This window comes from Rhamphochromis longiceps, linkage group LG3 (assembly GCF_057381845.1).
Source record: "Rhamphochromis longiceps isolate RC_006_pf linkage group LG3, R_longiceps_female_GT1.1, whole genome shotgun sequence".
NCBI lineage: Eukaryota > Metazoa > Chordata > Actinopteri > Cichliformes > Cichlidae > Rhamphochromis > Rhamphochromis longiceps.
The window spans coordinates 40,669,924-40,683,060 of NC_140559.1; the positions used below are offsets into that span (position 1 = coordinate 40,669,924).

Sequence of the window (13,137 nt, forward strand, 5' to 3'; positions counted from 1 at the left end):
TGATCACATTTAACCAATGATCGCCCTTGACGGCAGAACGCGCTGGTTACGAGCCGGGAACGAGCTCACAAAGAGCACGCGCATTTTTAGCGGTCCGGAGCTGCAGGAGAAAACACAAGTTAACTCAGAGACACAGACTGATGCGACAAACCCAGTAAGTAGGTGTACAGCGTACACTGTAGTGTGTAGCACACAGGAGTATCAGCTTATTACGTACACGTTGGTAAGATGTCTTGTTGCAACTGACCAACTGAAACAAACGAGCGTGCTGTGTGTGCAACAGCGTGACAAACATTACCTGTCCTTTTATTAACTGCACAGGTAGTGCTGGTCACAGCTGCTGGCTACCTGTGTAAGGCTGTCATGGGTCTGTAGCTCTGTCACCGTTTTAGGGAACATATTTAGTTTTAAAGTAAGTTTCCTGCCTTTCTGGAGGGATTATATTTCACTAAAAAATGAGCTAATATGCATGTCCACATAATAATTATTATAATTATAATATATTAAAAAACACAAGCTGTATTTTAAAGAACATACATTAAGAAGCAGATTATATTAGATTTATATTTTAAATAAGACAAAAGTTGGATGTTACAGCAGTAAAATGATTGTATCTCTACAGTTTAAACATGTAATAAGCTTTGCCCTGCACAGAGAGGATAGTGAAACAAATGCAATCATCATAATGACATTATTTCATATTTATTACTTCCCCCTCCTCTTTGCTTTATTATTGTAGCTCTAGTAATAAATAATAATGTAAGGATGCCCATAGTATATACAGTATTCAGAAGAAGGTCTAAAGTGTCACTGTGTGTGCATGTGTGTGTTTTATGTATATAGATTTTTTTAAATTATTACTCATGATATAACATTGTCCAGACATGCCTGGTAAGGACATGAGGAGGAAACAGCAGAGCTGTGTGAGGCTACTAAAGGCAGGGCTATAACATTTTTCTGTCATCATTTTATTATAGATTAAGTGCAAGAGTTGTTAGGTGTGGATAATTAGATTATAGTTTATTGCAATAGCAAGTTGTGCCTTGTTGTCAGATAGACAGCAAGTGGAGAGTGATATATGAAATGATGGGATGGAAGGAAGAAGAGAAGCAAAGAGTGATTCACAGGCAGAGCCTAAATTATTTCTCACAGGTTTTTGTTGCCTTATGGTTCCAAGCGCTGTCACCAATCTTTGCATTTTGTTATTATCTCATGACACTTGTTTAATCAGCTACCATCTCTCCTGTGGACTTTTTAATGTCTACAGTCTCAGATCAACACAGCCCTGCCCTTCCCATATTAGATTCTTGATGAATGTGTGTTGTTATTCAGCCTGGTTCAATGTGCCCCTTTTTAACTTTGGGCACCCGCCCCTTTAAACCTCTCTGCACGGCCCTGCCTGCAATATAACGATGTGATGACACGTTCAAGTACAAACACTGAATGAGACTGTTGTGACTGTACCTGCAGCTCCCGTCTTCACCTCAGAGTAAACAGCACTCTGCTCTGCTTTATGATGCTTCCCTGTGAAGATGATCAGATTAATGAAAATAATTAAAAGATTTTAAACACTTTAAAAACTTCCCAGGCTTTTTTTTACACTGTGTTTTGTGTACTCACTCTTCTTTCTAAGGTTTTGAAGTTTAATAAGAGAGTATGTGACGTCTCGAGGTTCATCTGCACCTGAAATGTAAAAATGTTTGTGAACACATCACATTCAATTTCATTAGTTGTGTTTAAGTCAAATCCAGGACTGTCAGATATTTTCAGAGCATGAACCCATCATGGTGTTACTGTTTGTGTTGTTCTGATATGAAACAATAACATTTGTGGATTCTTTCAGTCGAGTTAAAGATACAATCAGGTTGTAAAATCCTGTTTGTTTCTGATCTTTTGTGCATGTAGTCAGCTGGTTATTTGGATGTTTGTCCAGCTGGATTTTGATAAATGTTCTTTGAAAAGCTGCTGAGCACAAACTGAACCTAAGAAATGTTCCTGTTAATGGAGACTGAATGAAAAGTCAATATTAATAATGATAATAAAGATCGGTTTAAGTGCTGACCAGGATGAACAGAGTTGTATTCATGAGTTTCATCCTGGTTGACTCCATGATTTGTGGAGGAGCACGGACTGTGACTCTCAGACTGGATCCACCTGAAACAGGAAATAAACACAATAAACTCAAAAGTAACTGATGTTTGTTTAAAATAACAATAAAAAGTATTTTACCAACCTGGTGAAGCAGGAACCTGTGAAAGAGACAAATGTTATTACACATGTTTGTCATGTAAATTTTTATTTTGTGTCATGAGATCAGAATACATGTATATGTGTGAATAATTAAAGTGTATGTAGTAAATAACTTACACTTGGACTGTCTGCAGCGACACAACAAGAGCAGGAGAATAATAATGAGAGAGACTCCACAAACCAGTCCAACAATCAACCACACAGGAGATGAAAATTCTGCCAAAGATAGTGACAACAAATAATAAAGTTTAACAGAACTAAATGTGAATTTATGTTGATTTGGAGATTTGCTGAAAATGATTGTTTCACATTCATAATCCCACCTAGTCTCCCCTCCTTGGATCACATTCCTGACACTGATTCTCTAGACTCCACATTTTACATGACTATTCATGTTCAACTATTTCCAATAAGAACATTTTTACAATGCCAAAGAGGTTACCATGAGATATAATGCTGTTTGACCTTCATAGTAATCCTCAATCATCAATCAATTCAATATTGTTGCTGAATCCAAACTCACCAGTTTTGTTAATCTGAACTTCTTGGCTGTCCTCTGTGTAGTAAACTGGGTTTCCTCTTCCTCCTCTGCACCTGTAGAGTCCTTCCTGTGAGACACTGATTTGTCCATTTGATGTGGGGACAACATCCACTGTGGTATTATCTCTGTACCAGTAGTATTTCCATCCAGATGATGATGGTGGGCTCACAGAGCAGGTCAGGGTCACACTGCCCCCTACTGGAACAGCTGTGTTATCAGCTCTCAGTTTGGCCTTTGGTTTATCTGCAGTTCAGTTTTGAAAAAAAAAAAACAAAAAAAAAAAAAACAACAACAAATAAATGAGTTGAGTTGAATCTAGATAATTTAACAACTAAATGGAAATGGTAAATATGAACAAATCTTAATGAGAATGGAAAATAAACTTTAAATCCATTTTGATCAACACTGAAACGTGTAAAATAACTTTGCAGTACTTAAAAAGGAACGGATTTTAATAAAGTGACAACTTTTGGAGGTCTTGGAGAGTGTTTGAAATGATTATTTTCAATATGCTAGCCTCCTGTTGGAGGTAACTGGGGGTGCAGAGGACGGTAGTCATAACAACCCTAACATGATTTTGATGTTTTTTGTTTAACTTTCCTCCCTTGATTCTCCTCCATCTGCTGCTTTGCCCTCATGTCTTTTTGACATGAAGATGGTGTGGATCCAACCCTGAATATTTTCCATAAAGCTCCTTCTGATTGGTCATCATTGCTTTTTGTATTAAACACAGTCATGTGTGAGTTTTTATTTTAAAAGTTGGCATTGTTTTATGAGAGGACAGGCTAGAATGACTTTATTCTTTCTTATAAAAGACTGTAGATCTGCTGCTATTTGTTGAGTGTTAGTTGTAGTAGTAGTTCTGTCAGTATTGTCCTCAGGTGATGGAGCAGCAGGTCAGCATTGGTGTCTCTATACCAGCTGAAAGTTCGTGACACAAAGTGGTGACAAACTGTCTACAATGAGGCTACTATCAGCTGCAGCTCTTTGTCTGACTAACAGTGTAACATGCTTTGTAGACCATTGAATTCATCCTGTGCTGACCATTATGACATTTGTCAAATGGAGATCACACAACAAACATGACTTACTTGATGCTGACAATGTGAAGGCTTCACTCCACTCTGTTGAAGAATATGAGTCATCTCTGCGTCGACTCTTACACATGTAGTCTCCACTGCTGGACTCAGAAACTGTGAATGTCACATCATTATTGTGTGTCCACTGTGTGGGTGTCCTGGGTTGTCTCCATCCATACCACCACTCAGTGGTTTCACCTCCTTCCTGCACCTCACATGTCAGAGTGATCGTCTCACCTCTGAATATCTGAGGCCAGTTGGGTCGTTGTTTTACAACAACTTTATTGGAAACTGTTTACACATATTAACAGTTGAGATACAAACAGAAACATGAAATCAACACAGAAAACTTCACACTGTATGTTTGATAATCATGAGTGAATGTATATTTCAAACTAAATGACTGAACTCACAGGTTATCTCAATGGTGACATCATCACTTCTATCAGTGTAGTAAACTGGGTTTCCTCTTGTTCCTCTGCAGCTGTAGATTCCTCCTTCAGATACTCTGATATCTCTGTTTTGTTGATCTCTGATTTGAACTTCAGAGGTTCTTTGGGTTCGTCTGAACCACTCATATTTCCATCCACCAGAGCTCTGCACAGAGCAGGTCAGTGTTACACTGCCCCCTACTGGTATGATTGTTGTTCCTGCTGTCAGTGTGGTCCTGGGTTTATCTGATGTTATGAAAAAGAACAAAATGTACGCCTGACACAATACAAATGTATAAAAGGTTTAAAAAAATCTATTTTTTTAATGCCCCCCCCCCATAAAATCTACAAATGTCTTCATTATATATTATATATTTTTTCTACAGTTTAAGTCACTTTAAATTTTTCTGATTTCTGTCTCAACATGGTGACAGAGCTGCAGTAATTCAGGTTGTAGATCTTTAAATGAGCACAGTATAAACATTTGTCCATTCTCAGGCCTGACTAATTCACACTGAATGTAAACTAATGCAGTTCACTGTTGAAGGAAACACAATGATGGGTTTGGAGTGATCAGCCTAGTTTCAGGTTTAGATAGCAGAGACATCGTCACCTTAAATTATGTGGATCTTTTAATTTTCCTTTTTTTTTTCATTATTTAAATTCAATTTCATCCACAGTTATTCTTGTTATACAGTAAAACATGTACATGCTGTAATGACATGTTGTCTGAGTATTTTGGTTGCAGTGTGTACTGTGAACAAAGTTAGGTAAAATGCAAGGATCTTTGCTAAAGTTCCAACACATAAGAAATACAATACTTTCAATGAAACATTTATTAAACACATATTTTTTATAATTCAGATGAGTATTTTATCAGGAATCATCACAGTATTAATCACTGAGGACTTACCTAATACAGTTATAAAGACAGTATTACTGTTCTTTGTATTATGTGACCCCTTCCAGGTACCAGAACACTGATATTCACCACTTTGATCTGCAGAGTTAATTTCTAATGTGTAGTCTTTGTTCTCACTGTAGGGGACATAGTCTCGACCATCCTTGTTGATTTTGTAATACCAGTCAGTGTCTTTTCCTTCATTCATGTCACACTTGAAGGTAACAAACTCTCCAATGAAATAACTGGACCAGTTGGGTTCAATAGTTAGCACAGCAACTAGAATCCAACACAAACAGACAATCAGACAACAGACAATCTGAAACACTTTATGCTCAAGGCAGAATGTTGATTGATTATTAATACTTCATTTATGTAGAGTCATACAGGTTGAGAATAATCTTTGCTAAATAAAAAGGAAGAAATAGAAAAAGTGAAAACTGTTCAGTCACCTTGAGCGTGTCCACTGCAGACGAGCGTACAGAGCACTGCAATAAAGACAGAAACTTCAGACATTATCAAACTAAAGACACTCAAATATGTCTCTGTATCTGCATCTACTATGATCTGAGTCAGTGCACTAAAATAGAATCCAGTCTACAAACAAACATGGTGATAACAAAACATTAGTGTCCTAAAAACGGTACAGTCCATCCTCTTTGGGCAACAGATGAACGACTGGCTTCCAACAGGGAAATGATCTCCCCAGTATTTCCTTTATGTATTTGACTTTTCAGTACTTATCTCAAAATGTATTTTTGAGATCAATGACATCTCAAAAATTGATGTCATTGACAAATTGCAATGGGTCACTTCTCTCAACAAGAATTTCTCTAGAAGGTGATATATAATATAAGGTGGAAATAATGTACGTGTCTTCAACAGCAAACACCATTAAGCTGAAGTTAAACCTGCCTACTGGGAGGTTTTTTGTTTTTGTTGTTTTTAAATCTCTATTTATGGCTGGACGAGCTCTAATCTTCCTTTAGGAAGCAATTTTCATTTAGTAAGGAGTAGGATCAGTGTAGTACTCTTTTATACCTTGACTAAGGAAGCACTTTGGTGTTAGTCTGCATTAAAAGGCTGTTTAAATCTAGCACTGGCTTTAATCACTGCCGTTATATGTTTAATCAGTGTCTTCTATGATTGGTTACATTTTATATTAGGATGTCAAAAGCATCAAATTATCACTGATGGAGAAACAAACCTTTCAAATAAACCAGCTCCACTCTGATCTGAGTCAGTGCACTAAAATCTAATCCAGTCTACAAACAACCATGTTGGTAACAAACATTTGTCTTACATTATTTCAAAGGTTATTTATGATTTTAATAAATATTTCCAAACCTCAAGCACACAGATGTATGAATAACGGAGAGTAAAACCAAACTCCCTCTACCTGCAAGCAGACACTGCTGGAACTAATTAAAGGTGTTTTTAACCCCTGATGTAACCTGTCTGTGCTCCGTCTCTCACCCTAAGACAGCTGGAAGAGGTGTTGCCTTGTAGGTAGCTGTAACTGTTATAATTGTATTAATAGCGAAAGACATTGTTTTTAGCGTCCTGTAACCACACAGTGGTCTGATGAGTCTCAGTTTCTGCTCCAACATTCAGATGGTAGGGACAGAATTTGGCAGAACCAAATCAATCAAATCATATAAATTTCACTTTGATCTCCAAACAAACTACAGTGATTTCCATGTTTCCTTGTTTAGGCTGTGGGACTGTAACCTCTAAGGTTTACATGTTTCCAGTTTAAAGTTTCAGAGCCTCAGAAATCAACAGCAGCACTGAGACTGGACTCAATGATAAAATAGTTAACAGGAATAAAAATGTTTATTTTACTGCTCTGTGTGCTACATCATCAGATTAATGAGTTTCTACAGCATTCACATCTTGTCCTTTTTTACAACAGTGTTACATTTTAATGTTTTAAGTTTGATATTATTTATAGATCTTTAATCACTATTTAATAATATCTCTGCAGCAGGTGGCACTATGTGTCCCTCCAAACTATCAAAGCTCAGCTGATTGACAGAAGCAGGATTCAGCTTCGAGAGCAGAGTCCTGCAAAAGTGTCGTCTGTGTAGACTTTTCATTGGGACAGAGAGGGGGAGGGACTTTCACCCACTCAACACATGCTTTCATGCATCCTCTAAGGTCCTGACTGCACGCTGTTTGAAGTTGATGATGTCAGCGTCTGCTGAATGTTCATTGGTTGGCAAGTGCAGCGAAATATAGCAGGAAAGGAAGAAGCACAAAAACACTTCAAAGGTCAACAATGCACACATGCGAGAGCGTAAATCTGGCGTGCGATGGCTCCTTTATGCATCAAATTGTGCCTCAGCTGGAGGAAGCCAAGACAACACTATGGATATCAACACTGATGCAAATGAGCATCTTCATTCTGTTTTAGTATTGATTAACAACACAGTGTAGATATCTAACCCTACTCTAGATCTAATCTCTATGATAATAAAACTACTCTGATATTTTCTATCTCTGACATTTCACTGCAGATGTTTGAATTTCTAAAATCTGATTGTCTTTTGTTAACATTAAAAAGTAAAAATAAAAGTCTAATTATTTATTGAGCATCAAAAAGGAGAGAAAAATAACCATGTCTCAGCATCAGCATTAACGTAGAAGAGAGTAATGAAGTAAAGATAAAACATCATTAGGATCAAACTGACAGAAAATCAAACAAAACAAACTAAATTAGGACATTAGTTTTAAGAGTTTAAGAGTATTTTTCTGTCTCTGTGCATAAAAAGTGTGTTTGACACATGAGAAAACATTTTTAAACTTATAGTTATAAAAAATGTTATAAAAGTTTAATTTAAAATGTATTAATATATGACCTTAAAGACAATGACAATGAGTCAAGTGCAACAAGCAGCGATGTATCCAACACGATACTCAGACTAAACTGAACCAAGGAACCAGCCAACATTTGTCTGTAACTATCATAAACATCACAAATATGCTTTGTTCAAACTCTCACATAAACACTTCAAACCAGTGATACACTCTAATTCTCACACATGAGAAACACTTTCATTAATCAGTGCCATTCAAACAATGTCACAAATGTACTTACACAATAACCCCGTCATGCAGAGCAAAGAGTGCCCCATCCTCACATCCAGCCCTGCTGCACTCTGATCCTCAGCTGATCTCAAACACTTTGACTTTACATCAATAATAAAAAGAGAAGCTGCATTTAATACAGATAAGACCAGAGTGTTTCTTCTGACTGTGGCCTCTCTGTGCTTCCTTTCCTTTTATACAAACCTCAAACAGCTCCTGTAGCTTTGACCACAGCAGTTGTGTGACGTGTTCACATTTCCTGTCCACTGCAAACATGCAGGCTTGCTTCTTGTGTTTTCTTCTTACCTTCTGTTGTTTCAGGTCAGGTGACATATTTACCAGCTCATAATTATGTTTTATTCTCAGAGACTTTTATGTGATTTGTGCAGTGTCCTGTCATGACATATGCAGCGAGGTGTTGGACCTCAACACTGAAGAAACCAAACAGCCACTCGATAAACGCACTAAATAACACAGATCTCTCTGTGCCTCGCTCTGCATCCTGTTATGTCATTTTTTCCAAACTCCCGTTTCTGCTTCTGTTAGAGTTTGTATTGTTGATTGTCATTTATGCTTAGAAATATTTAACCATAGATGCTTAGAGGTGTATAATCAATTGTGTAGTGATAAGTTGTGTGATCTTTAACAGGCTACAGAGGCTTGGTGTGCATTCCACACCTACATCCTGGGAGCATGAGAGAGGTCATACCTTCTCTTATTGTTTTATGGTAGGATTAACGTAGCTACGTCTGTTCTAGTCTAAGTGCTTTTCTGTTTAGATGAACTGCTGGACTTCCTCACCGGGGGGGGGGGGGTCTAGTCTACCCTCTTCCTGACCAAGGATGTTTGACCCTTTGATCAGCAACACACACACACACACACACACACACACACACACACACACACACACACACACACACACACACACACACACAGGCAAGGTACTCTTTGTTTGTATGTAGACGTCGTATGTTAATGAACCTATGCATATTCATGTAACCTCAATAAAAGGACAGTGTTACGGGAGGACGGACGAGAGCTACTGGGGTCAGGCGAAGGGACGGCGCTCTGTCCAGTCTCTCCCGTGCACGAGTACCATGAAGAAGTTTGCCTACTTGCGTCTTGCTTGCAGTGTAATTATATTGTCTTAACGTTCCAGCGAATAGGTTCAAGCTACAAACCTATCATTAATTGGTCCTTCGATGCCGGATCCCTGGAATCGCATTCACCGAGGGGAGGAGAGGCACGCTGAAAGACTGACGTCAGCCAGGAAGTTCCTGTGGATTCGCGGTCTGTCTTTTCTCCTCGATGAATGACGGTCGGCGGGATTTGAGCTGATATTACACTCTAAGCAACGCCAAGTAAGTTTAAAGAGGCCGACTCTATAACCGTGTCGTTGTGCAGTCTCCGCCACTGTGTGAGGCGTTGAGAAGAGGCCGACTCTATAACCGTGTCGTTGTGCAGTCTCCGCCACTGTGTGAGGCGTTGAGAAGAGCCCGACTCTATAACCGTGTGGTTGTGCAGTCTCCGCCACTGTGTGAGGCGTTGAGAAGTTCGCTACTTTGTGGAGCGATACCCGGGTTCCTTGCTACTTTGTGGAGCAAGAGGTTCCTCGCTACTTTGTGTGGCGAGAGGTGAGTTCTCCGCCACTTTGTGGGGCGTTGAGAGGTTCCGCGGGGTCCAGACTGTGCTGGACGATAGGCCTATTTTGTGTTGTTTTTGTTGTCATCGTTGTTGTTGTTGTGTGGGTGTGTGCGGAGCAGAACACGTGGTCTGTGACACCGACTGTTGTTGTTATCATGGGTTTCTAAGCAACCAAGAGTGAGTCGGAGGGAGACAGACGTTTGTGCTGGACTTTGCTCCTGGCAGCACAAAGTATTTATGTAAAAAAGAGAGGGAGCGACGGCTCCACAGCTGCGCGGGTTCACGCGAGCGCGGTCACGCGGGTTTCACGCGGACCTGAGCCGTGCGGTTAATCGCAGGCTTAAAAATGGAAGAGATTAAAATGTTAGAAGTTTTCAGAAAACACACCAGCCTTGAAGAGTGTGTGGAAAAGGCCAGCCCACATCAGCAGCTGTGCTCTGGTGGGTGGCTTTCCCCCCACCCCTTCCTGACACAAAATGTTAACAGCCTGTGTGCCAAACCACTGAGGTGGATAGTTGTTAAAAGTAATCTACATTAAGCTTGTGGTTGCTTAAATTCAGTACAATGACATGTGAGGTGAAGTGTTATAGGTAAATATTTAAACTAATGAAGTGCATAGAGGCACTTGACCTGTGTGGAAGACTGTCGTCTTATTATGAACCATTGTTGAGATATACAGCACACCTGTGAAAACAACTAATATGCTCAACCCTGTATGAAACATCTAAAAATACATGATGGAGAAGCTGTGTTGAATATGTAAGTGTAAGACTTTGCCACTGTGGGCAGAGCATGCAACTACTGTGTGATGTCGCGTTGCAGTTTTGTTTTTGTTTTTTGAGCTGATGAGCAAGCTACACATTATCAGATCAAGAGCTGTCTGAGAACTACTCAAAGAGAGGGAAACAGAGAGTGTGCAGCATTTCCATGAGCAGTTTTTCTGCACCTTGACTCGTGTGTGTGTAGCATCAGCATCATGTTTTTGTTTATTTGTTTTGTTGGATTAAAAATAATTAAATAAACTGGTGATCATGCTTATGGATCACCATGGCACATATCTCCAGCCATATGGTTTATTTATGCAGATGAAAAAGTGAGTGTGAATGTGTCTGACATCACAGTGTTTTTGTGCGCTGTGTAAAAGTAATTGCCTTTGATTGTGAGTGAGAGCGGTGATTCTGCAGGTCACCAGCTATTGTAACGAAAAAAAAAGAAAAAAAAGAGTGAAAAAGAAAAATCATAGGAAAAAGGTTTTGTGTTGATCAGCCAAAAACAACTACAATTTCATTTTCTGCTTTTAAGAAAAGACTGTTCACAAAAACACACAGAGAGAGAGAGATGTGTGTTGATTAAGCAGTGATGATAATAATGAAATGTCTTAGTTTGTCACTTTCAGGTGAAAAGCAGACCTGAATCAATTTTCCACATGCAGCAGTCGGAAGAAAGTTATAGTTTAACATCATTGGAAACATGCAGGCCAAGTTTCTGGCTGACTTATTTACAGCGCCATGTGTCTCTCAACCTCACAAACTCACAAGCAAGCTCTCACCCCTCCCTGAAGACAAGGAATGCAGCTCCAAAGCAATAACATGATAAAGAGACAGCAGCAAGTCCTGAGCAAAGAGTCCCAGCAAAGCAGCAGCAATGTGGACAAACAGCATCAAAGAAGAAGAGCAAACCCATCATCCTGACTGATCGGATGAATGGCACTGTGTTTACAACAAGCTGAATCTTCACTGTGCATGTGAAGAAAACGTTTGAGGAGAACTGAACAGTTGGAGTTTGACATTTGCCACCTGTGGAGTAAAATGGCAAGAAGAGACAGTGGAACACAGGACAAAGCTGAAGGAGAACTGCCGGCTGTGGACTGTTAATGTGGGAGAGGACAAAAGAGTGAGAGGACAACAGAGTGAGAAGACTAGGTGAGAACACAGAGGAATGCTGTTATTTAATGTGGGAAATCAAAATTTGGGTTAGCAAACCTGGGGAAAAGAAAACTGACTGCTTAAGTTGGAAAATTGAGACGGAGTCTGAAACATTGCGAAAATAGAAACATATACAAAATCACACACACACAAGCAGAACATGCATTAACCCTACTAACAATTCCAAACACAAAATGACTCATGAAGACTCATAGCACATTAGTTAAGAAATGATTAAATAATAGCAGAGAAGTGTGTAGGAAAGGCAGCTTTAAGAACATGCTCTGCTGGAGATGCAGCTCCACAGACATGCATTAGACCTGCCTAATAACACAAACACATGTAATGAAAATTAGCTTGTTATCTTTCATCAGTGTTAAAATAGTGTCAATTTAGCAGACACTTGTTATTAAATACTGAATTTATCCAATGCAAAAAATTGACTCTCCAGGTTGCAGGACAACAGTTTAACTTTTGTGGGAAAAAAGATCCTGGTTTGACCAACCAGTGATCAGACAATAAATTTAGTTGTTAAAATGGTAAATTGGGAGAAGCTTCCTGCTTGATTGAGGCAGCACATGTAATTTACTGTATGAGGGAAATTGTCTTTTGTGATACTATTTTGAACATGCTTTTCTGTCGTCCTGTCAACTTAGTGGGTTAATAGCTGATATGCAAATTAGTTGATCGGTTTTAGATTAATGAAAGGTGACTGAATTCTAGTATGAGTGAATGAGATGTGTTGGAGTTGTTGTGTGTTGAGTGGAGACTCTAAAACACTGAGTTTCCTGCTTTGATGTGCGAGTGAATCCTGTATTTAGATACACAACTCTGAATACGTCAGAACAAACTTCTTTTGTGAAGTGCATGACAGCATGTCACATGTTTTATGATGAAGGGAAAAAAGGAAAACTGAATAAAATAGATCTGTGGCCTAAATGAGTGAAGAACACAGACCTGGTGATTAAACTCATAAGTTAAAGAAGACATTAGGCTTATGTTGTGAGTGGTGCAGCTGATGGTTGATTTGGAGTGAATCTAGCTGATGATTTTTCTTTTGTTGTGAAGTTGAGCCTGCCAATTAGTATGATGGTATGATGAACCATGCTAATGGTATGATTTACCCTCCTGAGATGAGGAGTTTGTGTCATGACTTAACAAGGCCTTTTTATTTTGATACTTTCACAGTGCACTGAAAGTTTTGTTCGATAATCTCTGTTCTTTAAGCAGATCTGCACGTCGGGAATTAAAAGCGCTACACGTCGTCGAGAAAATT

General features: G+C 39.0%; 1 protein-coding gene across 1 annotated transcript in view; it reads right to left on the reverse strand.

Moving 5' to 3' along the window:
* The window catches only part of LOC146674660 (titin-like), a 414,653-nt gene that overhangs the window by 365,789 nt on the left and 35,727 nt on the right, over positions 1-13,137 (reverse strand). Inside the window, 3 exon segments of the mRNA XM_085401111.1 lie at positions 2,063-2,154; positions 2,234-2,249; positions 2,774-3,034. Coding sequence (XP_085257237.1) covers positions 2,063-2,154; positions 2,234-2,249; positions 2,774-3,034 — 369 coding nt within the window.